Genomic DNA, 24,334 nt, shown 5'->3' with positions numbered 1-24,334 from the left:
GGCGGCAACGTGGGCTTCGGCTCATATATTCTCCAAGCATTACCGTTTGACTGTGGCTGCACGGGCGGAGGCCCGGTTTGGAGCTTCAGTGTTGAGGTCAGGGATTTCTATGTCCCGCCCTGGGTGAGTACTGCTTCGGTACATCCCACCAGTCTATGGATTGATCAGCTTGATGATATGGAAGGTAAAATTATGTATAATCATACCTGATAATTTTCTTTCCATTAATCATAGCTGATCAATCCATAGCCCCTCCCAGATATCTGTACTGTTTATATTCTGGTTGAATTTTAGGTTCAAGTTTAGCCTTCAGTTACTTCAGGAGGACTTCGTGTTCAAGTTCTTCTTTCACTTGGATTCTTCAAGAGTTGAGACGAGTTTGTGTTACAGTGAGCTGCTGCATTCCTCTCCCCTCCGTTTTACGGGGCTGGATTGAGACATAAATTCTGCCGGCACTCCCTCCCGCTTCGTGCGGCTGTAGGGCAGCTTTGTACCCCTCCCGCTTCGGCGGTGTTAGGGTCAGTCAGCTCCTCCCGCGGTTGCGGTTGCAGGATAAGCCAGATCCCCCCGCATCGGCGGGTGTGGTGTCCCTCCCCCGCTCCGCGGGGATGAGCTGGACGGATTCCCCTCCCCCACTTGTGTGGGGATGAGCTGGGTTAATTCCCCTCCCCCGTTTCGGCGGTGGTGAGCTGGGCAGAGTGTCCCTTCGTGGGTGTAATTCTCTAAGTGCTGAGTCCTGCGGATGGAGCTTTGATATCGACATACTGAGGAGTTTCCGGCAGCACATGACCACATATAGGGAGGCAAAAGTTTGCTCTCTATCTCCACCTGCTGGTAGATGGACACAACCCACCAGTCTATGGATTGATCAGCTATGATTAATGGAAAGAAAATTATCAGGTATGATTATACATAATTTTACCTTGTTACCCATTACTCCATGCCTCTTCTCCATCTTGCATCTCCCTGGAGCCAGTAAACAATTCTCAAGTGCTGGGTGCTCTGTCCGCTTATGGTTATCCCCACATTGTCTATTGTTATGTCTTTTCCTAATTTTACTTAGCATTTTCTTTTCTATTTGGGATGGCAGCCACTGGTTCTGGATTTCATACTTTTAATAGTCTACCATTTCTAATTAGGAACTCATCTAATCTAGCAGAATTATATGACTGGCTTTTAAACATGTGAAACTCTTTTATACATGCTTCTGCCTGTTAATCTCAGTTTTATAGGAGATTTGGGTAAATCTGTATCCTACTAGCTGCATTTATCTAAATTTTCTTTTTTAAGGGGGTGGGGGGGAGCATTTCATGCTTTGCATTTTGCCTTTGTTCTTGGTACTATGTAGTTCCCTTAAGACACGTTTGGAAGAGCCGTGTATCACCAAACATTTTGTACATGAAAGAGGAGTGTGACTGTATACGATTTATTTATTTATTTATTTATTCCATATTTTCCCACCTATTTGTAGGCTCAATGTGGCTTACATAGTACCGGAGAGGCCTTTGCAGGCTCTGGTGTGAACAAAATGAAGATACATACCTGTAGCAGGTATTCTCCGAGGCCAGCAGGCTGAACACTCTCACAGATGGGTTGTCGTCCGCGACGGCCCAGGAGACCAGAACATCCCAGAAAAAAACTTGAGGTGGCCAAACAGGTAGAAAAGGCGATGGCGAAAGCTAAAAGGATGCTTGGGTGCATAGGGAGAGGAATGGCCAGCAGGAGAAAGGAGGTGATGATACTCCTGTATAAATCTCTGGTGAGACCTCATTTAGAGTACTGTGTACAACTCTGGAGACCACACCTTCAAAAAGATGTAAACAGGATGGAGTTGGTCCAGAGAGCTGCTCTGCTATTAAAATGATCAGTGATCTTCATAAAGCGTATGGGGGCAGACTTAAGGATCTCAATATATACACCGTGGAAGAAAGGCAGGAGAGGGGAGATATGCTAGAGACGTTTAGATAACTCGGTGCCATAAATGCACAGGAGGAAAGTCTCTTTCAATTGAATGAAAGCTCTGGAATGAGAGGGCATAAGATGAAGGTGAAAGGGAACAAACTCGGGAGTAACCTGAGGAAATACCTTCTTCATGGAAAGGGTGGTGACACTGAGGAATGACCTCCCAGTGGAGGTGGTAGAGAGGAAGGGATAGTAGATGGCGTGGATGTGCAGACTGGATAGGCGATACTGTCTTTTTCTGCCTTTATTTTTCTATATTTTTATGTTTCTATATACTGCCCTTTGCAGGGTGCACCAGAACAGTTTACAGCTATGATTTTACATGAAGCTTGTTGAGAGGTTGCGGAGAACAAGAGAGGAAAAGCAGAATTTGAGCACAATAGAAAGGAGAACAACTCGGATGCAGACCCGCCTGAGAGTCGATACTGTCATTATCACAGGTTCTTCAGCAGTGGCTTTTCATAAGTAATTGTTTCTTAGGAGTAGTATCCAATTTTGGAGTTTGTTTACCACAGTAAGATTTGGCATGGAACATCTCTGTTGGAAGCATTCCCTGCAGTTTGGAGAAAGCAGTCCTGCAGCTTACATAGGGCATTGGTCACTACCATGCTTTAGCAACATGACCACTAGTGCATGGGGATTTATTTATTGCATTTGTATCCCACATTTTCCCACCTATTTGCAGGCTCAATATGGCTTACAGAGTTTGGTTATGACATAATCATTCCATGATATTACAATTAGTAATGTACAAAGATTAGGTGAGGGAAGAGAGAAGGAAGGTGTGGTTGCTGTTCCACATGATCTCTTACATTAGCAGTTAACATAAGGTAGAGATACCCATTTTATGTATAAGACCCAGTCGCAGCCTATTCCCCACCCATCTCATGCCCTCGAATTAGAATTTCTGCATTAGGTGTTTAACATAGGTTTTAACATGTTGTTTAACTGTTGAGCATTAAAATCCATGTTAAACACCTATCACAGATCAATAAAGAGTCCCTTTATATATAAAGTAGGAAGACAAAATACACCAGTTCCCATATTCTAAAGCTGTCTCTGTAGGGAATTAGATATGGGCTAAAACTGATTATATGTAGCTGTGGTAATGGCTGCTGAGGTCACTGTCCTCCACTGACCTCATTCTCGAGGTTCCAGGGTATGTTTAATTTTTTTACACTCTTATATAGCTGGAAATTGCCAAACTCATTTTTTAAGATTCATCAGGTCCAAAAAAAGCAAGATATTTTTCTTTCACTTAGGGGGTCCTTTACTAACAGCATATACTAATACTGTTAATACTCGTTACTTACCACAGGACCCACTTCAGAAAATGAGCCTTGTGGTAAATGATGCATATTAACGGCACTAGTGCATGACTGTTCTCTCCCCTTATATTCAGTACTCTTTTTGATTTTTAGAGGAATGCAGATTTGATTCAGAAAAGTCTCCCCCCCCCCCTTTTTTTTTTTCTTCAATGTTTTATTTTTTTTTTCTTGTGAACATCCATGGTGCATTATGCATTAATCTGGTTTTTAACCTTTCCTTTTGAAAGTCACTTGGATTGGAATACATTCTGTACTGGTTTAGGGGAGGAGAATAAAATCACAGGACATTGATCAGATCCAACAGATTACTCTGGGTCTTGACTTCTAGATGGTATTGAATTCTGGAAACTAGTTCTTTCTCTCTGCGTGGAAAACTAACCTTGGAAATGGGAGAAAATACAAGTTTCCTATGTTTAAATGAGTCTTCCTGGAACTCTTCAAAGTGGGATAAAAGCAAATTTTGCTAGGTTCAAGGTCTATAAGTCACTCTTGTGAGAACAGGATTCAGGAACAGCAAAAATGACCACCATTCTTCTCTACAGCAATTCATCAAGGAATAATGTTCTTCACTGTGCGCAGGGGAAATAATTTATTAGTATTGCAATATTTCTCACCCATCATAAATCTGAACAAGTTAGAAATAACATGCATAATTTTAAACCACACAGAATACATGCCAGTCATCACACAAATTTACAAAATAAAATAAAAACCCTAGCACACCCCTAAAAAAGTATACCATAAAATAAAAGCATAATAACCAATCTACTTCACATGATTGCAAAAGTATCACTAAGCAAAATACAAATGATCTCAAATCAGTTTACCCCAAAGCCTTAGTATGAAAGCTTTCAGGAGGGGGGGCAGAGCAAGATGGCTGCCACCACACTGGGAATTGTAGTGACCTCTATTACAAAGTTTTTTTCCCAATATGGGGAACAAAAGGAAGGGCAGTAGTTGAGGCATCGTGGGTGCCCACTGTGCTCCTACTGCTTCGGGTCTGATGGATCGGTATCTACATCATCCTTCTATGGTCAAAGCAACCAGACCTTTGCTGCCAGGAGTGCCTAAGGAGCAGCTTGAAGCATCCATGTTGTATTTGTCTGCCCCTTGCTTTTCATTAGAACAGACTACAGCAGATTTGCTTCTGGTTGGATTTCCCCATGCTAAACATTTTCAGAAAGATCCAATCTGCTATCTTGTTCTGGGCTACATGTAGTTGATGTCCTGGAGATTAAAAGCAGAAATCACAGAGTAGGAGATTAAAAGGTCATTGCTAAGGAAAGAGGGGCTACTTCTGAAAACTGGTAGCTGTTTTCCAGATACAAAGTGTTACAGTATGTGTAATAATGATGGTTTCAGATAGATCATGGGAGTAGTTCTGTATGTCAAGATAAATATCAAAGCGGCTGAAATGCAGAGGGTGTGGGAAAACAGAAGAAGCATTGTGGACCATCTTGAAAAGAGAAGGTGACACATACATCCACACAGTGTTGTCTATAGACCTCCATCTTAGATGGGGTAACTGGACAGAGATCTGGTCATATATATCCAAACGTTGGGAATGAAAAAGGAGTGCAGAAGCTAGATTTCAACATACTGAGTGTGAACTGGAACATCCCATCCGCAGAATCAGAAAGAAGTAGAGATTGTGGATGTCTTTAAATGAGCTCTACTCAGGTGAATGATGATGGGTTCCATAAGGGTAGACAAAGAGAATGCATTTGGAAATGTTCACCTCCATGAGGATACACCCAATAAAAAGTTTGAAGGCAGGCTGGTGGGGATTGATGTCATTGTCACACACTGGTCAGCAGTGTTGTGGCCCTGTATGGGTTGACTTCCCTATGAGGCAAGGCTAAAGTGGCTAGGGCTCTTCAGCTTGGAGAAGAGATGTTTGATGGGGGCTGTGATATAGGTTTATAAAATACTGAGTGAAGTGGAACAGGTAGATATGAATCGCTTGTTTATTCTTTCCAGGACCAGGGGGCATGCAATGAAGCTGCTGAGTAGTCAATTTAAAACAAATCGGAGAAAGTATTTCTTCACTCAACAAGTAATTATACTCTGGAATTTGTTGCCAGAAAATGTTCTAAAAGCAGTTAGCTTAGCGGATTTAAAAAAGGTTTGGATAGTTTCCTAAAAGAAAAGTCCATAAGCCATTATTAAGATAGACTTGGGAAAATACACTGTGTATTCTAGGATAAGCAGCATAAAATCTGTTTTGCTGTTCTGGGATCTTGTCAGGTACTTGTGACCTGGATTAGCCACGTCCTTCGGTCTATCCCAGTATGGCAATGCTTATATTCTTATGTTCAAGTTTTTTTTCAGGTAAATATAGCTCTAATGACTAGTTTGTGTTACCATTTTTTTCTCAAAAGTAATTAAGTTTTCATGTAACAGGTAGATAGTTTGGTTTCTAATTTAGTCCGCCGGAATTATTTGAATTTAGCTCATAGCTTTTCAGTAGTCAGTCAATATATAGTTTACATAGAGGAGTGGCCTAGTGGTTAGGGTGGTGGACTTTGGTCCTGGGGAACTGAGGAACTGAGTTCGATTCCCGGCACAGGCAGCTCCTTGTGACTCTGGGCAAGTCACTTAACCCTCCATTGCCTGCTGCATTGAGCCTGCCATGAGTGGGAAAGCGCGGGGTACAAATGTAACAAAAAAAAAAAAAAGTAAGGCCAACACACAAGTTGTAGGCCATGCTATTTTAATTGGGTTAATTTAATATATTTGTGACTAGCTTTTAAGAACTATGCCCCCTTCATTAAAGATAATGCTTACAGCTACAATTGTGTCCTGATCCTAAGAACATTTTAGAAGTTGTATCCTTTTATTGTTAAGGAAGCCATCAAAAATTTGGCCAAGACCGGAGTTATTTACATGTCTGGTTAGTGGTGGTTTGTGGTGTTTTGGGCTGATAAGAAAAAAAAAATGTATGTCTTGTACTGAGGGCCAGCTGTGCATCAGTCTGAGGGCAAAGGGGGGGGGGGCTGTTTTCCCACTTTAGTTGTCAGTTCCGTTTTCCCATCTTTTGCGCCTTTTTTTAAATAGGAGGCAGGTGGTGAATGGAGATGAGCCACTAAGATGAAAAGCTGGGGGGGGGGGGGACAGAGAGGAGTGGAGAGGTAAAATTGTACAAAGAAGCAGAATTAAGGGAAGACAGATAGATATAGAAAGGAAAGATAAGATATGAAAGGGAATATGATAAATGGTGGAGATATGGGCAGAGGATGGAAAGGTGAAATAAGAGAGTGGAATCCCTAATAAAAGAAAGTGTACTCTCCATTTTCTTTCCCCACTAAAACCTGAGCAAAATGGGGGTGAGGAACTTGGAGGTAGGACAGAGGTGCAAAGGAAAGCTAGATTGGCTATAAAAACACTTATGTTCCGCCTCCGGAGTTGTATTCATATTAACATGAGAACATAAGATTAGCCATACTGGGTCAGACTTCTGGTCCATCTAGCCCAGTATTCTGCTTCCATCAGTGGCCAATCTAGGTCACAAGTACCTGGTAGAATCCCAACTAGTAGCAAGATTCCGTACTACTAATCCTGAGGCAAACACTGGCTTCTCCCTTGTCTGTCTCAATAGCAGACTGTGAACTTTTCCTCCAGGAACTTGGCCAAACCTTTTTTTAAACCCAGATATTCTAACCACTGTAACCACATCCTCTGGCAATGAATTCCAGAGCTTAACTATTCTTTGAGTGAAAAAATATTTCCTCATATTAGTTTTATGTAACTTCCTTGAGTGGCCCCCTAGTGTTTAGAATTTTTACTCTTTCAAAAAGTACATTAAGTTTTACCCATTCTATACCATTCAGGATTTTGTAGACCTCTATCATATCGCCATTCAGCTGTCTCTTTTTTTTCCAAGGTGAAGAGCCCTAGCCTCTTTAGCCTTTCCTCATATGAGAGGTGTTCCATCCCCTTTATCATTTTGTAGTCCAGTTTATATCCTGAACTACTACCAATTGCTGTACTTCCTGATAGTTACAGCTCTGAGTTATATTGGTCTCATCTATTTGCATGTCAACTTTTTCTCTCTCTTTGGGAGACCTGCCCTAGTCTCCTGTCATATCCCCTTCTTTGGATTGGCCCTGGTCTCTGTCCTTCTGGGTATGCCTGCTCCCTCCCTTTGTATGTGTAGGAAAGAAGAGACAGCAGAAGGCTTCATCTTGGCTGTTACCAGCAGCTTGATCCCTGTCTTCCTCCACTCCTCATCAGAGTACCTCTTATTTATTTATTTACTTATTTATTTTAACTTTCATTACCAATTCTCCACCACATTTCCAACAGCAACTGTAGCAAAAGACCCAGAATTCTGTTCAATGTCATCATCCTTCCCCCTACCTCTCCAGACTACATACAAAAAGTAGTCTTGTTTCTTTTTGCTCGTTAAAACTTTATTTCAACAAGTAAACATGATAAGCATAAAAAATAGCTCAACTAAGAAATAAATAAAATCCTAGCATTTATTCAGGCTATACAAACAGTTCTCAAGCCCATCTTGGGGGACCCCATCGAGCCTGATGTTCCAGATACACGCATGAGACAGATTTGAAATCTCTGCCTCTGTCTCATACATATTTATTCAAAATATCCTGAAACTTTTTACTGGCTTGGGAGTTGTTGGCATTAGTCTAAGCCTTGACTTCAGATTATTCCAGCCTTGAATATGCATGTGTGTTATATAGGTCAGTTTCTGAATGCAAGTTGAAGGATTCGGCTAGTTGTGTATTCTGTATCAGCAGAGCTTAATGATTTCCCATCTGTTTTCTTGATTATCCTATGAAATTTCTCTTACAGCCTTGAAAATTATGCAGCTTGCCAGTTTCTTCAAGACTTTCTTGGTTTATCTGTAATTTAGCATCAAGTTCTTCTTCTTCTTTTTTTTTTTTTTTAATCAACTCAGAAGACAATACCTTCTTATAAATTTCCCAGAATACATGAGTTTAATTTCTTTTGTGTATATACCCATTTTCTGGACATGATCTTTGATTTTTCCTTTTCTTCCCTTCCCTTGCTTCTTGCACCTCCCTCCATTCCACTTTGGATTTTCAGATCTCAGTGTCTCATTTCTTTGCAGGAGAGTTGATGCATAGTATGAGGTAGCAAGCAGTATTTTGGCTAGCTCAGGATATTCTCAAAAATAGATTGCCAAAGCATTAGGTGTAGAGAAAGCTCTGCTCTTAAGTTCAGACCATTTATTAGATTTTTTAGTTTATAAATTATTTTGGTGGCAAAGATACAACAAGCAAGTGTTCCTTACCATCTATTTTGTCTCTTTGAGTAGCTCTGCTTAAACCAGATTTGTCTTGGTAATACGGGTGCATAGTTCAGCCACCTGTGTTGACTGCCATAATATCCTGTGTTATTTTGGAGACTGGCAGACTCTGTGGCCATCTGTTCTGTAAGATGAGCAGGACCCTGCTGGAAGTTGGAAACTAGGTAAAGGCTATCATTCTCAATTTTGACTGTGCACGAGAAGAGGCGCTATGTGGTGGTATGCAACTCACTGCAGAAAGGATAGACACAGAGTTGTTAGAGGAAAAGATCAACACCTACCATTAAATTTTTGCATTCAGAATAAATTGTGGGTATGAGTTACAGCTATTACTACTTGGCTTCATTGGTATGAGCCTGTTGAGACTGTATGTCTTATCTTCTTTTTGTGTTAATTTTGATTTATTAATGTTATACATTGGCTGTATATTTATTATTAAAGTCTTTTATTGAAAATGTAACACAAATTACATTATCAACAAAAATACAGTTTTTTCATTTTCATAACCCCATCTCCATCCCTTCCTTTACTGATTTCCGTCATTGCCAGAAAATACAAAATACCCTTCCATGAGTCCCTAATGAATCTGTTGTCTGCAACCATTGGAGTCTGGGTTCTTATGACTGTTTGTTTATATTTGTATTTCTAAATAATTTTAATAATATAAAATATATTCAAAATATAGATACATATATATAGCTAGATAGATACATAGATATGCAAGAAGACCAGAAGTACCAAAACTTCTACTGAATTGCTGTTGCTGCCCAAAACCCTGTAGAAAGTGTACCACTCTAAAGAGCCATTCAACCCCTTGGGTTGAACAGTCTGCAATTTGTATATCCAATGCTGTTCCCGTCAATGAAGAGACTTTGAGATGTCCTCTCTGCGTATAGTAATATTAATTTGGTCAATTGCCATGCATCTTAGATCAATGACCTGATGATCAAAATCCATACAATGTTTTACCATAGGGGCAGTAACACGTTGAGACATTATGCATGACTTATGTTCCGTTAGTCTTGTTTTAAAGCTTGCTTGGTCTGCCCTTTATAGAGCAAATCTCAATGACAGCAAATAAAAAATATTATTGCTTATAGTGCAAAACCTTATATCCATAATAACAAATGCATTACATATCAAGTGATGACCTTATGACAAAGTGAAAAACTACACAGTGTGTAGAAAACCCCAAAATTTATTTGACACTTGAGGTGGCATATAATAAGGCAGTTTATTTTAGGTAACATCTTTATTTTATTTTTTTTATGTATTTTTGGAAGGGAAAACCAGGTGCTGTGGACAAAAAACCCTCCCATTTATTTGCTCTAAAGATGGAAATGTAATTATTCAAAACAACAAGCTACGAAGAGGAGTACCCCTAGACACACGTGTAACACTTGGAAATACTTGACAAGTGTGTTAGTGCAAATAACTCTAAAAATGTGAATGTGAAAAAAATAGGTACCTTAAAAAATTAGTTTTTGCATATGTAAAATTAGGCTAAAAAGAAAACGTGTCAAATGTGTACAACGTACAGGTCAGGACTGCATCAGAGAGTTTGCACTGTATTCCCTTGAGAGAGGCATTTCAAGGCAGAGCACAGATGACATTGACAGGGACCGCTGTCCTGACAAGGTTCAGGCCTAGCTCTGAAATCACTCTTACACATGTAGCTGCATAAACCTTATACACAATTCAAGCAAGAAACTATTTACAAATTACTCTCATACTGTTTCATTGGGGTATGTGTTCTGTGTCACCTGGTGATGCTTTACCAAGCCACCCTTGAGAGCAGACAAGGAAGCCCATAGATGTTCTGACAGTAAAATGAAGCAAAACCTGTACAGACATCCTAGGATTTCCTCTGTGGCCCTTCTGCAAGATAATGCTAAAAGGGTAAACTGGAGAAAGTACCAATACTGTTGCTCATTCATGAGCAACCATGCGGTGGCAAACAGGTTACATCCAAATGGCATTTTCTAGAGCATGGCAACACAAGGGTCAGCTGAGCGACAGGACCATGCTGCAGAGAGGATTTTATTTCAACCTGAGTGCCATTTGCATGCACCGTACAACGATATCTAGGAAATGGCAAGGTGACTTGTGTGAGACTTACCAGTAGTCACCAGGCCCTTAACCTACCTGGTACAACGCTGCCATAACTCAACAGTAGAAAGGCCTGTCATTTCAGTGAAGCGCTTCTACCCCCCTCTGACCTTGGCAGAGGAGAAATGCTGACAAATTGCAAAGGTGCTTGGCTTTTTCCTTTTTTTTTCACAGTGGAATGTGACACAGCAAAAGGAACAGCACTGAAAACCGAAATGCTTACACAATAATTTTAGTGTGCGATAGAGTAAATCAAACCTTTTACTACTTAATTCTGGCTACATATTTGTGATCTAATATAACACAAGAAAAAAAAGCTTTTATTCAGAAAAACTAAGTGTAAATATCATAGGTAAAGATATACATGCATACTAAGGAAGTTTATATGATATCTAAGGAAGATAGTTGCTAAATGCTTGTGTACCTAACCACCTACCATAACAATAGGTATACATAAATTACAGTTACAGGTAATTATTTGATTTATAGGCCGCTAATACCAAAAAATGAGTTCAAAGCGGGTTACGACCAAGAAAAACTAGACTGTATATCAAGCTAGGATGTAACAAAAGACAGTTTACATATTACTTAATACTCCTAAGCTCACAAAATTATCATAAACTATCACAGATTGACCAAATTATGATTACCATAACTCAATTCCTTAAGACAAATTTAGAAAACAGGCAGGTTTTTAATCTGTTTCTAAAACTGATAAAACTAGATGCATTCTTTAACATCAGTGAAAAAGAATTCTATAGGCTAGCTGCCTGATAATGAAAATAGAGACATAAGCAGTTTGTTTGTTTTTTTTTTTTAGATAATCCCTCAAAAACTGGGAAAAGAAAGTAAGGAAAGTCTATGAATGTTATATTGTTTTCTAGCTAATGAAACGCAGACCAGAGATGTCATGTACTGAGGAATTGTTTCTGAAATGATCTTAAATATTAAACATCCTAATTCAAAGAGGTTTATCTTTGTTTAATTTGAAACTAATACAGAAATTTAAATAAACATCCTAATTTGAACAGAACCCTAGCCTCAACTGGAAGCCAGTGCAGCTTAAAGAAAGAAGGAGTTATATATCCTTCTCTGATTTTTTTTTTTTTAAAGAGAAAATCTTGTGTATTGCCACATTTCAGATAGTCTGAATTCTTCTCAACAATTGCTTAGTTGTTTCTAAATATACAATATAAGCAAAAAAAAGCCCGTTTCGCTAAAAAAGGAAACGGGCGCTAGGAAGGCTATCATGTAATGGTGATTATGTTTTTAAGTAAACCGCGATTCTTCCCTCACCTCCCATCCCATCCATATCCACCGATTATCCTCTGCCCTTCCCTCCCATCCGTGTCCTGCGATTCTGCCCTCGCCTCCCATGCCAATCATATCCAGCGATTCGCCTCTGCCCTGTTCTGTAATTTATTGTGATGTACAGTACGTTGGAGTGTCCCTCTGCTTCTCCTCTGTCCCCTGCCCTCCCCTCCATGTCCAATGATTCTTCCTTCCCGTCCCATCCCCTTGATATCTAGCGATTCTCCTCTGTCCTGCCCTCCCCTTCCATCCATGTCCCGCGATTCTCCCCTCGCCCTCCCATCCCATCCATGTCCAGCGATTCGCCTCTGCCCTGCCTTCCCATCGCTTGTGATGTAAAGTATGTTGGTGTCCCTCTGCTTCTCCTCTCTCCTGCCCTCCCCTCCATGCCCAGCGATTCTTCCCTCCCATCCCATCTATCTCCAGCGATTCTCCTGTACCCTGCCCTCCCCTCCGTGTCCCGTGATTTTACCCTCCCCTCAATGTGCAGCGATTGTCCTCTGCCCTGCCCTCCCCTCCCATCTGTGTCCTGCAATTCTCCCCTCGCCTCCCATCCCATCAATATCTAGCGATTTGCTTCTGCCCTGCCCTCCCATCCCATCCATGTACAGCAATTCTCCTGTGCCCTGCCCTCCCATCCATGTCCAGCAATTGATGTACAGTACGTTGGAGGGTCCCTCTGCTTCTCCTCTCTCCCCTGCCCTCCCCTCAATGTCCAGCGATTCTTCCCTCCCCTCCCATCTCATCTATGTCCTGCGATTCTCCTCTGACCTCCCCTCCATGTTCAGCAATTCTCCTCTGCCCTGCCCTCCCCTCCCATCCATGTCCCGCGATTCTCCCCTCGCCTCCCATCCCATCAATATCCAGCGATTCGCTTCTGCTCTGCCCTCCCATCGCATCCATCTCCAGCGATTCTCCCCTCCAGGGCCAGTGACTCTGTTCTTCCTGCCACCTTCCCTGTAAGCCGTCCATCTTACCGCAGGTCGGAGCGGCGGCAGGCAGGTTGTGCTCGTATCGCCTCCAGCGTTTCCTTGCCTTCCCTCTGTGTCTCGCCCTCCTCTGACGTCATTTCGTTTTTACACGGGGGTGGGACACTGAGAGGAAAGGGAACGCTGGAGGCGAGCTGATGTCAGCATGTTACAAACCCAGACAGCCAGCCATCCAGAGAAGCTGAGGTACAAATTATTATATAGATTATAATAGTCCAATTTACTCAGCACTAAAAATTGAACCATCAATTTAAACATATCTTCCATCAGATATTTTCTGATACCTTTCAGTTTTCTCATTACAAAAAATGAGCTACTTATAAGAGCATTAATCTAATCTTCCATAGGTAACCTATCATCTAACCCCACACCCAATATTTTAATTGAGGGTGACTTTTACTAAAGCTTAGCTCAAGTTATCTGCAGCAGGACCCATTTTATTCCTGTTGGCCCTGCTGCAGATAACTCAAGCTAAGCTTTAGTAAAAGACCTCCTCAGTGATCTAACAAATAAGATTTACCATTGATTGTAAAGTTAGAATCCCTAGTGCAGTTTTTTGCCTGCAGTCTAGTAACATAAATGTTGTTTGTTCATCATCTTAAATTAAATAAAGAATAATCATCCATTCAGTAATAGTTGCAAAACATTGAGAAACTACATTATAGGATTAAATCTACAGCAATGGGGAAAACAATGGTTAAATTATCTTCATATATATAGATGGAGTAACCTTCCTTTTCTAGAAATGTACCCAGAGAGGATAGAAGTACATTAAATACTACTGGCGACAATGGTGAGCCTTGGGTTACACCTGATGGAGGAATCCAGGTTTCCGATATTCCCTTCATCTTAACTCGGTAAGATCTTAAGACCAAGAAATCTCTAAACCAGAAAGCACCTTACCGGTTAAAGTAAACTCCGCTAAAATATCAAGTAAGATGTCATGATCAACCAAGTCAAAAGCACTGGAAAGATCCAGTTGCATAATTAGGGCATTATTGCCTTTAGACATAAGATATCTGATATTATTCACAAGAGTGACCAACAAAGTTTCCGTACTATGGTCTGCCAGATTGTGAACTATTCAGCAGTTCAAAAGATCAAAATGGTATAATAGAGTATCAACTACTTTGTCACCAAGTCCTCTAATATCTTTACAAAATAAGGAATTGAGGCCACCAGCCTGTAATTAGATACATCACTTTTGGAAGATCAAGAATCCTTTAATATTGGTGTCAATCTCTGAAAACGTTTTAGGAAAAACACCAGAAGCTAGGGAGTTTCTATCCAACAGAGTAGAACCTCCTTGAATAATTTAGGTGGTGTTTTCATGAAATGTGTATGGCAAACACCCAAATAACAATGACATTTTGCAAATTTTAGACACGGGATCTAATTCTTCCATGGAAACTTTGGAAAAAACAGACCAGCATTGGTCAGTTGCCCATCCTTCATCAGAAGAGCAACCATAATTTGATTTATCCCAGATTTTATTATTAGTGTGCAACACATCATAAATAGTTTTAATTTTCATTTGAAAGTAATAGGCCAGTTGATCGGTGCTAGGTACTGGTTCCCCCGATTTCTCACAGATGTGTGATGTACCAGTTAACCTATTTTCTAATTGAAATAATTTACCCTCATGTGAAATGTTGTTCGCTATAATGTTAGAATAGTATTCCTTTTTTAGTAAAGACAGTTGCTTTCTTATACACATTTATCGCATTCCTTCAGTTTAACTTATTTACATCTGATTTCTCCTTTCTCCGTATTCTCTCTAACAACTTGTAATCCTGTTTCATTTTTAATAAATTTGCAGTGTACCATTTGCTACCCAATTTTTTGATTTTCTTTTCACTTACGGGAATGATTTTTATCTAAAATATTTAAACTGTAGAAAGAGTCTGTGTAATACTTAATAAAGACAGGTGTAAGATTGTTTATGTACCTAACTAAGGGCCCTGTTTACTAAGGTGTCAAGCCATAACTGGGACTCGGGTGGAATTGGTCTACCCCTGGGTGGCAGCCCGAAGCCTGGCCTGGATGGTATTGAAGTGCATTGGGAGTGTGAAATCCGCTCTGGGTTCTGATTTGAGCTGCAGGACAGGCAGGTGGGTTAAGTATGTATATTAGCCCACATATGTATTATTGCTTCTGATCACCTGAAGAGCAATAATTACAGTTGACTGTAAGAAGACCAATGCAGTGTTCCAGTTCTGTTAATCCTTTGAGTGTTGTGTGGTTCCTGAGGTGATGAGCTGATGGGACCAGAGTGAGTAAGTGACAATAACAAGCAGTGCCTCTTGAGCCCCTCCTAACCCAGGATAGCAGGACTGGGTTACATATGTACATACATTATTTAGAATAATTGGAATTTGGAATTCGTTTTTGAATTCAATTTAAATTGCAGAAAGGTGCACCACTATTTATAAAATATTGGGTTTTTCTTTTTTTTTATTTGTAGATCTTAAGGTATTGTAAATCATGACTTGATTTATTTGGTGGCGAGATCATAAAACCAAAATTAATGCACAGGGCAAAAGGAATGCTGTAGTCAAAAGCTGTGCCTATCAGCTCTTCTGTTTTCTACCCACATGTAGCCCTGCATTTCCCTGTCCTCCACCCTTATGATCCTGTGTGTATGTATATATACAATTTCTGTTTCTCGTCTGGCAGCGCCTCCCTAAATTGGTCCTGCACCAGTGCATTGTCCTCTCCTCCATGAATGCAGCATCTTTCCCTCTTAGCCCCCTCTTTATAAATCCAGCACATCTACCTCTTCTTCCATCAACCCCTTCCCCATAGGTTTACCATATTCCCTTGTCTTCCTTCAAACCCCCAACCTCATCCTCCTCTTTCCTCAGTCCCCATACCCCACAGGTCCAGGGTCTATCACCTTTCTCTCATCTTCCCTTAGCCCCCTCTCGTGAGTCCAGCACTTCTCCTTTATACTCCACCAGCCCTCCCTTGCCCCGGTCATCAAATCTCATATCCTCACCAGCAGCCATAAAGAACTGCCTGTGCTGACCTGGAACATTTCCTCTACTGCATCCTGTCCTCACATAAACAGGATGTTGCATCAGAGGAGTGGGACATGGCAGAGGAAAGGCTCCGAGTCAGTCCAGGCATTTCGTTATGGCTGCCATTGAATGCATGAGGTTTAATGACCATGGGAGTGCTGGTGGAGGACAAAGGAGAAATGCTGGACTCGCAGGAGGACTGGTGGAGGATGAGGAACAGGTGTTGTATCTGCGTTGGGCAGGAAGGGGGGATGGAAAAAGGAGAGAGATCATGCTGCAATCTGTAAAAAAAAAAAAAAAAAAAAATTTAAGCTACTTTGTGCGCCAGCCCCATGACACACCTCCTGGGTGCTTGCGACACGCAACAATTGTGAACCACTGATCTAATCCCACATAGAAAGGGTTACAGTAATCGAGCCGAGTGTTAGTCCATATATGTACTAATGATGAAATGAAATAGCTGTCCTTTGGACAGGACTACATTTTACAGAATGTTAATGTAAAGAGATTGGTCTACAAAATCTCTTATACTGGGTAGGTGTATGAGGTTTGAATGAAAAGAAAATGCCTTCATCTCTGTAACTTTTGTTTAAATGAAGCTATTATTTAAAATAATGCTTGAAACTTGCTCTTAAAACCATCACGGAAGAACTGCACATTGTGTTTGATGCTCACAGTCCTTTCCACCTCTTCATTTGAGTCAACCAGATGCCCTCAAACGTATTTCTTCAGTTTTGGAAAAATATGAAAATCGCATGGTGCTAAGTCTGGCTTATATGGCAGATGAGATAAGAATTGGAGACCCCTCTTCGCAATTGCCTCTGTGATGTTTTGTGCTGTGCGATAATTTCCAAGAATCTTGGGGGTAATTGGCATAAAAACCAGATCTTTGTACCCCAGACCAAATTTTCTCAACCCCACCCACCCAGTAAAGTTCAGAACATATAAATGCTTAACCACTTTATTGTTGCTGACAAATAGATTAAATCCTAATAAATAAATATACTAGCAAAATGTTATAACTTTCAACTGAGGATCTTTCAAGCTAATAAACACCTGAAGTTCTCCAGACATTGTGCACGAAGGATTGAGATGTGCCCATTTGACACGATGCCTGAAATCAGCATTCTTTTATGCTGGACCCTCTGATGTCATCAATTGGCTTCCAGGAAGGAATGCTCTCTTCTCTCACAGAATGTAATCTGTTAGGCTGGGAAAGGCCTGATTCGGTGTTGCTGAAGTAATAATCTAAAAACTGTGTTATGTGTAAGTCCATGGTTACATGTGAGCACTTCTAGCTCTATGGCAGGTGTAAATGTTTGCACCTAAATATGGCAGTTGTATGTATCTGACAGCATTCTAAAAGCTTAGGGCCTGATGTTTAAAACTCCTGCACTGTTCTGAACAGCGCCGGAAAAATACTGCCAGATCAGCGCATCAGAACAACTCCCTAATACTCAACGCTAGTGAGATTCAAATATAGGTGTGCTTATAGCGTTCAGCATTAGGGAGTTGTTTGTAAGTTAGGGGGAGGATGGTGCATGGTGCCTGCTGCATGCACTCAAGAGTTGTGTGTTAGTCACAGCTCTTCAGCGCATGCCCAGAATGGCAGAGGGGAGAAGGGAAGGTGGAGGAAGAGTTGCCCAGGACTGCAGCGCTGCCAGCCAACTTGAAACCGTGCAAGTAACTATCCATTTGCTGGACCAGAGCAGGAGTCATGCGGGTCCTCTGTGTCTGTGTTCTCTTCTGGTTTATCAATAGAAATCCAACGAAATAAAACATGGAAAAGAAAATAAGATACCTTTTTTATTGGACATAACTTAATAGATTTCTTGATTAGCTTTCGAAGGTTGCCCTTCTTCGTCAGATCGGAAATAAGCAAATGTGCTAGCTGTCAGTGTATATAAGTGAAAACATTCAAGCATTACTATGACAGTCTGACAGGGTGGGAGGATGGGGGTGGGTAGGAGGTATGCATGGGGACATCAAAGCATATCATTGATATTCTAACAGGATGGGTGTGGATAGGTGAGGGGTGGGGTGATCAACAGAGAAATACAGCTTTATGGTTTATAATGGGCTAGGAACCCCAGATCCTTGTTAAGTCCTTTCTGTTGGGTGTTAAAATATTCAATCATTCTGACTTCAAAGGTCTTACGTTCTTGTATGGTTTTAAAGTTACCTTTCAGGATTCTCACTGTGAAGTCACTGGTACAGTGTCCTGGTCCTGTAAAATGCTGACCAACAGGGGTGTGAGCCCTACTGGCACCAGTATTGTTCTTCTGGTATAAAAACTTTTCAGGCAAAAAACAGTAGAGGAAAAAAGGAAAACCTCTCACAGATGGTGCCCAACAAACTTCTTGATTTCAACAAACTTCAAGAGCAGTAAAGGGGCCCTTTTACAAAGCCTACCCACACCCATCGTGCATCAATTTTGAGTTACCGCCCGGCTACTGTGTGGCCCTTGTGATGATTTCATTTTTGACGTGCGTCCACTACGCACGCCGGAAAATATTTTTATTTTGTATCACGCGGGCGGTAACTGGCATTTTGTGCACATAGACCATTACCGCCCGGTTACCATGTGAGACCTTACCGCTAGGTCAATGGCTGGCGGTAAGGTCTCAGACCCAAAATGGACGTGTAGCAATTTTCATTTTGCTGCACGTTTCTTTTTGGCAAAAATTTAAAAAGGCATTTTTTACAGGTGCGGTGAAAAATGGGTCTGTGTGCACCCAAAACATGTGTCTACACTACTGCAGACCATTTTTCAGCGCACCTTAGTAAAAGGGCCCCTAAGACTGTTCTATATCTTGCGCATGCAAAACTTTGCATGAAAGATTATAGAATGATGAGGCCTGGCCTACGTTCTTGATGGTTCATGATATCAAATCCACACAACAGCTGCTATTTTGGTTGCCTTGAGCTGAATGTGGTGCAACAAACATCTTGTTAGTGCTGAAACATAGTCTGCATCCTGATAGCCCCAAAGTCAGTATGTGGAGTACTATGCACATAACTGTCTGACTCTGGTTTTGTGCAGCTGGCTTCTGGTCTGTATTCTCATGTTTCTCAATTGAATTGTTGAGCTGCACTTTCCTGGTATACTGAGATGTATTTGTGGATACCAGAGCTTGCTATAAGAGAGACGTCTGGGAGGACAAGGCTTGCGCCTATGAAACTGGAAAAGAACATATAAATCATGATTCACATTTAACAGCACTTGTTCATACAATAAATATCAAATTCATTTGTGTTGCAGACCTGCCGTATACATTGAAGAGAAAGCGATAAGCACATTAGCCCACCTCTGTGACGGTGATGCAAGGGCTGGTCTGAATGGCCTCCAGTTAGCTGTGCAAGCCAGATTAGCGACTGGAAAAGCACCGGCAGGCACAAAAGGCTCTTCATCAAATGAGATCTTCATACGGGAAGAACATGTGAAGGAGGGACTGCAGCGATCCCATATTCTGTATGACAGGGCAGGTAAGTAGTCGTATGCATTATAGCATATTCTGTCTTCATGACACTCTTCGTTTCTTTTATGCTTAATATCATTAAATTGGTTATCTGTGGTTCATCTGAGCCAGCAAATCAGGGATCAGAATAACTGAGTTTCTGGTTGTATGAAATGCCGTGAATTGAGAGAGCAGCAGCTGTAAAAATAAATAAAAGTGAGCAGGTAATGATAGAGTTACTTTAAGATGGTAATTTTATAGCAGGTCATTTATTTCTGAAGGACACTTAGGGGGGAAGTTATCAACGTGGTGAATCTCGTCATAAACGCAGTTAATAAATCCCAATAAGCAAATAAACGTGGGCTACTGTTAAGTTGGGTTATTTTAGCTCAGGGTCTCTCACTGCATAAAATGGGACCCTGTGCTAAAATCTGGCTTGTGTTAAAATAGCCCAACTTAATAGTAGTCCACTGTCACAAAATGCCTAGCCACACGCCTGGGGTTACCTCGTGGCCACTTAGAGGGTCTATCCCCAGCACAGCTCAGGTCTGCCTAACCTGCTGCTCATGCTCTACACTAGTACCCTCCTCCCACCAACTGGGTCACAACCGCCTCTGGGCGAGTCTCTTGCTCTCAAATTATCCCCAGTGATTTCTAGGTTACTGGGGCCACACTCCCAGTGGTCCCACAGTTCTCAGAAAGTACTTACAGACCCAACACATAAACCACCAGGATTCTTTATCAATTCAGACAGTAGAGTCAACAAACTAAACAGGTTTATTGTCACACTGGAACAATGAATGTTGTAGTGTATCTAGATTTTCAGAAAGCTTTTGACAAAGTTTCTTATGAGAGACTCCTAAGAAAATTAAGAGTCATGGGATAGGAGGCAATATTTTGTTCAAGTTTCAAGTTTATTATTTTTACTAACCCACCAGTCGGAGGCACCATTTAGGCGGCTTACAATTTGAATAATAATATCATTGCGATTGATATAAGACAGACATTGAGAGTGAGGGAAGAGGAAAGAATTCCAATAGTAGAGAATAAAGGGTGGGGGGGGGGGGGGGAACACTAGGATGCTCTTGAGTACTCTGAAAAAAAATGAACAGTTAAGAATAAGTGTCTAATCACCTAGGGAGATGCATCTTGGAATAGGAATATTTTTAGTTCTTTCTTAAATATTGTAAGAGTCTGTATTGTGTAATAAAGAGGGTAGAGAATTCCAGAGGCGTGGTCCCTGAATGGAGAATATTGAAGAGCGGGTGTGTTCATGGAATACTTGTTGATAGGTTGGTATGATAAGTAAATATTGGTCCTGAGAACGAAGTGTTCAGGAAGGGAGGCAAGGTAATAGTAGATGATCAAGATAAGCAGGTTCTTTATAAGTTAGCATTTTAAAGACTAGTAGAAGTAGTTTATATGTAATTCTATGAATGACAGGGAGCCATTGTGAAATGATGTAGAAGTGGTGTTATGTGGTCAAATTTTTTGGCCTTATGAATTATGCAAATAGCTGTGTTCTCTACCAATTGTAATGGATGCAAATCGTTAATTCAAAGGCCCTTGTATATTGAACTACAATAATCGATTTGTGATGTGACAAGGGATTGGGTTAGCAAATTCAGTGCCAAGGAATGTAGAAGAGATTAGACGGATTGGATTAAGCATTGGTTATTGGACAGAAAACAGAGGGTAGGGTTTAATGGCCATTTCTCTCAATGGAGGAGGGTGAATAGTGGAATGCCACAGGGATCTGTATTGTGACTGGTGCTATTTAACATATTTATAAATGATCTGGAAATCAGAAAGACGAGTGAGGTGATTAAATTTGCAGTTGACAAAACACTATTTAAGGATGTTAAAACACATGTGGACTGTGAAAAATTGCAGGAAGATCTTAGGAAATTGGAAGACTGGGCATCCAAATGGCAGATAAAATTGCAGGAAGACCTTAGGAAATTGGAAGACTGGGCATCCAAATGGCAGATTAAATTTAGTGTGGACTAATGCAAAGTAAATAATGCACATTGGAAAGAATAAACCAAATCTTAGTAACATGATGCTAGGGTCCACCTTGGGGGTCAGCACCCAAGAAAAAGATCTAGGTGGTGGTGTAGTCAATACACTGAAATCTTCTGCCCAGTATGCGACAGCGGCCAAAAAAGCAAACAGGATACTAGGAATTATTAGGAAAGGATGGTAAATAAGACCGAGAATACTGTAAACAGCACCGAAACTGTACTAATGTCCGTAATGAACTCATTCAAACGGGCAATTGCGACTGGTAACAACATCCTCCTCCTGCAATTCGACATGTTCAGTACCTTTGACATGGTTAACCATAATATACTAATACATATACTAGAATACTTCGGAGTAGGAGGCAATGTTCTCAAATGGTTCAAAGGATTCCTGACCACAAGATCATACCAAGTAACAACGAACGAGTACAGATCACCACCATGGATACCTGAGTGTGGAGTCCCCCAGGGATCCCCTCTCTCACCAGCACTATTCAACCTAATGATGATACCTCTAGCCAAGCTACTAGCCAACCAAATCCTCAACCCCTACATTTATGCAGATGACATCACAATTTACATTCCATTCAAACATGATCTAAATGAAATCACCAACGAGATCAACCAAAGCCTCCAAATAATGCACACCTGGGCAGATGCATTCCAGTTAAAACTTAACGCAGAAAAACACAATGCCTGGTACTCATCTCACAACATAACACAAAAAACTTCAACACCATAACCACACCATATTGTTCCCTTCCGATCTCACAAAACTTGAAACTGCTTGGAGTCACCATTGATCAAAACCTCACTCTCGACACCCACGTGAAGTAAAACCTTACTTCCCGAGACACATCTTCCTTACCCTGGTACAGTCAGTGGTGGTAAGCCATCTGGATTACTGCAATGCACTGTACGCCGGGTGCAAAGAATAATCAAAAAACTCCAAACCGCCCAGAATACAGCCGCCAGACTCATATTTGGAAAAACTAAATATGAAAGTGCAAAACCACTAAGAGAGAAACTTCACTGGCTCCCAATTAAGGAACGCATTGTGTTCAAGATCTGCACGATTGTACATAAAATCATTCATGCAGACGCCCCAATCTACATGCTAAACCTCGTGGACCTACCTCCCAGAAACGCCACAAGATCATCTTGCAAATTTCTCAACCTGCACTACCCCAGCTGCAAAGGACTGAAGTACAAACTGATGCATGCCACTACCTTCTCGTACATGAGCACGCAGTTGTGGAATGCATTACCCGCAGACTTGAAAGCAATTAATGAAACAACTATCTTTCGAAAATCTCTGAAAACATTCTTCTTCAACAAGGCCTACAATGAACACCTGTAATCTCACTAAGTCACCTCACCAACCCACTCAATTATGAAAGCTCACCTTATACAACTATCCTAATCACTCCCTTCCTTCTTCCCTCCTCCCTACCTGATCGCTTCACATTACTAATTGTATCTGTTATCTTGTTATGACAGTGTCAACAAACCTATGTAAGCCACATTGCGCCTGCAAATGGGTGGGAGAATGTGGGATAAATAAATGCAATAAATAAATATAATGCTTCTGTATCTTTCCATGGCGCGACCTAACCTTGAGTATTGCATTTAGTTCTGGATCCATCTTTTTCTACTGTAGTCTGTTCAAAATACAACTGCATAATTTATGTTCCTTCATTGTTGCTACAAACAAGTAACCCCTCTCCTCAAATCACTACATGGGCTTCCCTATCCACTTCCACATATAGTTCAAGCATCTATTGCTTTTTTAAAAATGCATTTGAAGATTGTGGTATCATCTCAAAAAAGGCAAATCTTCATGCATAGCCCTTTAGCAATATTCTCAACAAAAAAATATTGAAAACTGGACCAGGCGAAGTCCTGTACTGCAGTACTGATAATGCCTCTGTCCTTGGAGTGAAAACTGTATTCTGTTACCCTTTATCACATCCTACCTGACCAATATCTAACACGGTCAGTCAGATTAGGTCCTATACCAAGGACACACTCAGGGCCCCTTTTACCAAGCCGCAGCAAAAGGGGGCCGGCACTGCCGTCGGCGTGTGTTTTACACACGTACCGAGGCCCCCTTTTACCACAGCTGGTAAAAGGGAAGTGTCACTTTCCTACAGGAAATGGCTGGGCAGCAAGTAAAGCACTTGCCACGCAGCTGCTCCCACGGTATCCAGGCAGCGTGCGGCACTGCCCGATTACTGCCGGGTACACTCCAGCGCTACAAAAATTAATTTTTGTAGTTCCAGAAATGACGGCGCACTAGGATGGGAAGTACCGCCAGTCTGCTGCGGTAAACCGGCGGTACTTCTGTATAGCGAGCGGTAAGCCTGCGTTGGGCTTAGCGCCGCTTAGTGAAAGGAGCCCTCAGTTAGTTGCTTTTGTGAAACCATGTCAAAAACTTTGCTGTAATTCAAGTACACTAATTCTGTTGCTCTTCAACACTTTGGCTGTCTGTCAAAGAAATTGGTGAGATTCATTGGACAAGATCTACCTGTAGTAAAGTTGTTCTTCCTATACTCTCCTTTGTTTTAACAGCAGTTCCATTATTTTACATACTACCAAAGTCAGACTAACTGGCCTATAGTTCCCAGCCTCACTTCCACTTTTATGTGGAAAAAACACTCATCCACCCCTTTTCTGCCTTCTGGGGCAAATTCTGACCCTAAAGAACCATTTAAAAAAATCTAGCAGTAGAGCTATTAGAAACTTAAGTTTCCTCGGATGTATCCTATCAGGCCCCATTGCTTTATCTACTTTTAGTTTAGCTAGCATCTTACGGACACAGTCTCTTGAAAATTGTTTAA

At 41.1% G+C, this 24,334-nt stretch overlaps 1 protein-coding gene across 1 annotated transcript in view; it reads left to right on the top strand.

The window, feature by feature from the left end:
- The window catches only part of WRNIP1 (WRN helicase interacting protein 1), a 117,887-nt gene that overhangs the window by 71,017 nt on the left and 22,536 nt on the right, over nt 1-24,334 (top strand). The window contains exon 4 of the mRNA XM_030210944.1: nt 19,275-19,498. Within this exon, the coding sequence (XP_030066804.1) occupies nt 19,275-19,498 (224 nt within the window). The remainder of the gene's footprint in view (nt 1-19,274; nt 19,499-24,334) is intronic.

Source organism: Microcaecilia unicolor, chromosome 1 (assembly GCF_901765095.1).
Source record: "Microcaecilia unicolor chromosome 1, aMicUni1.1, whole genome shotgun sequence".
NCBI classification, from domain to species: Eukaryota; Metazoa; Chordata; class Amphibia; order Gymnophiona; family Siphonopidae; genus Microcaecilia; species Microcaecilia unicolor.
The sequence above is the reverse complement of the archived record's forward strand: the minus strand, read 5'-3'. Positions and strand labels throughout refer to the sequence as shown.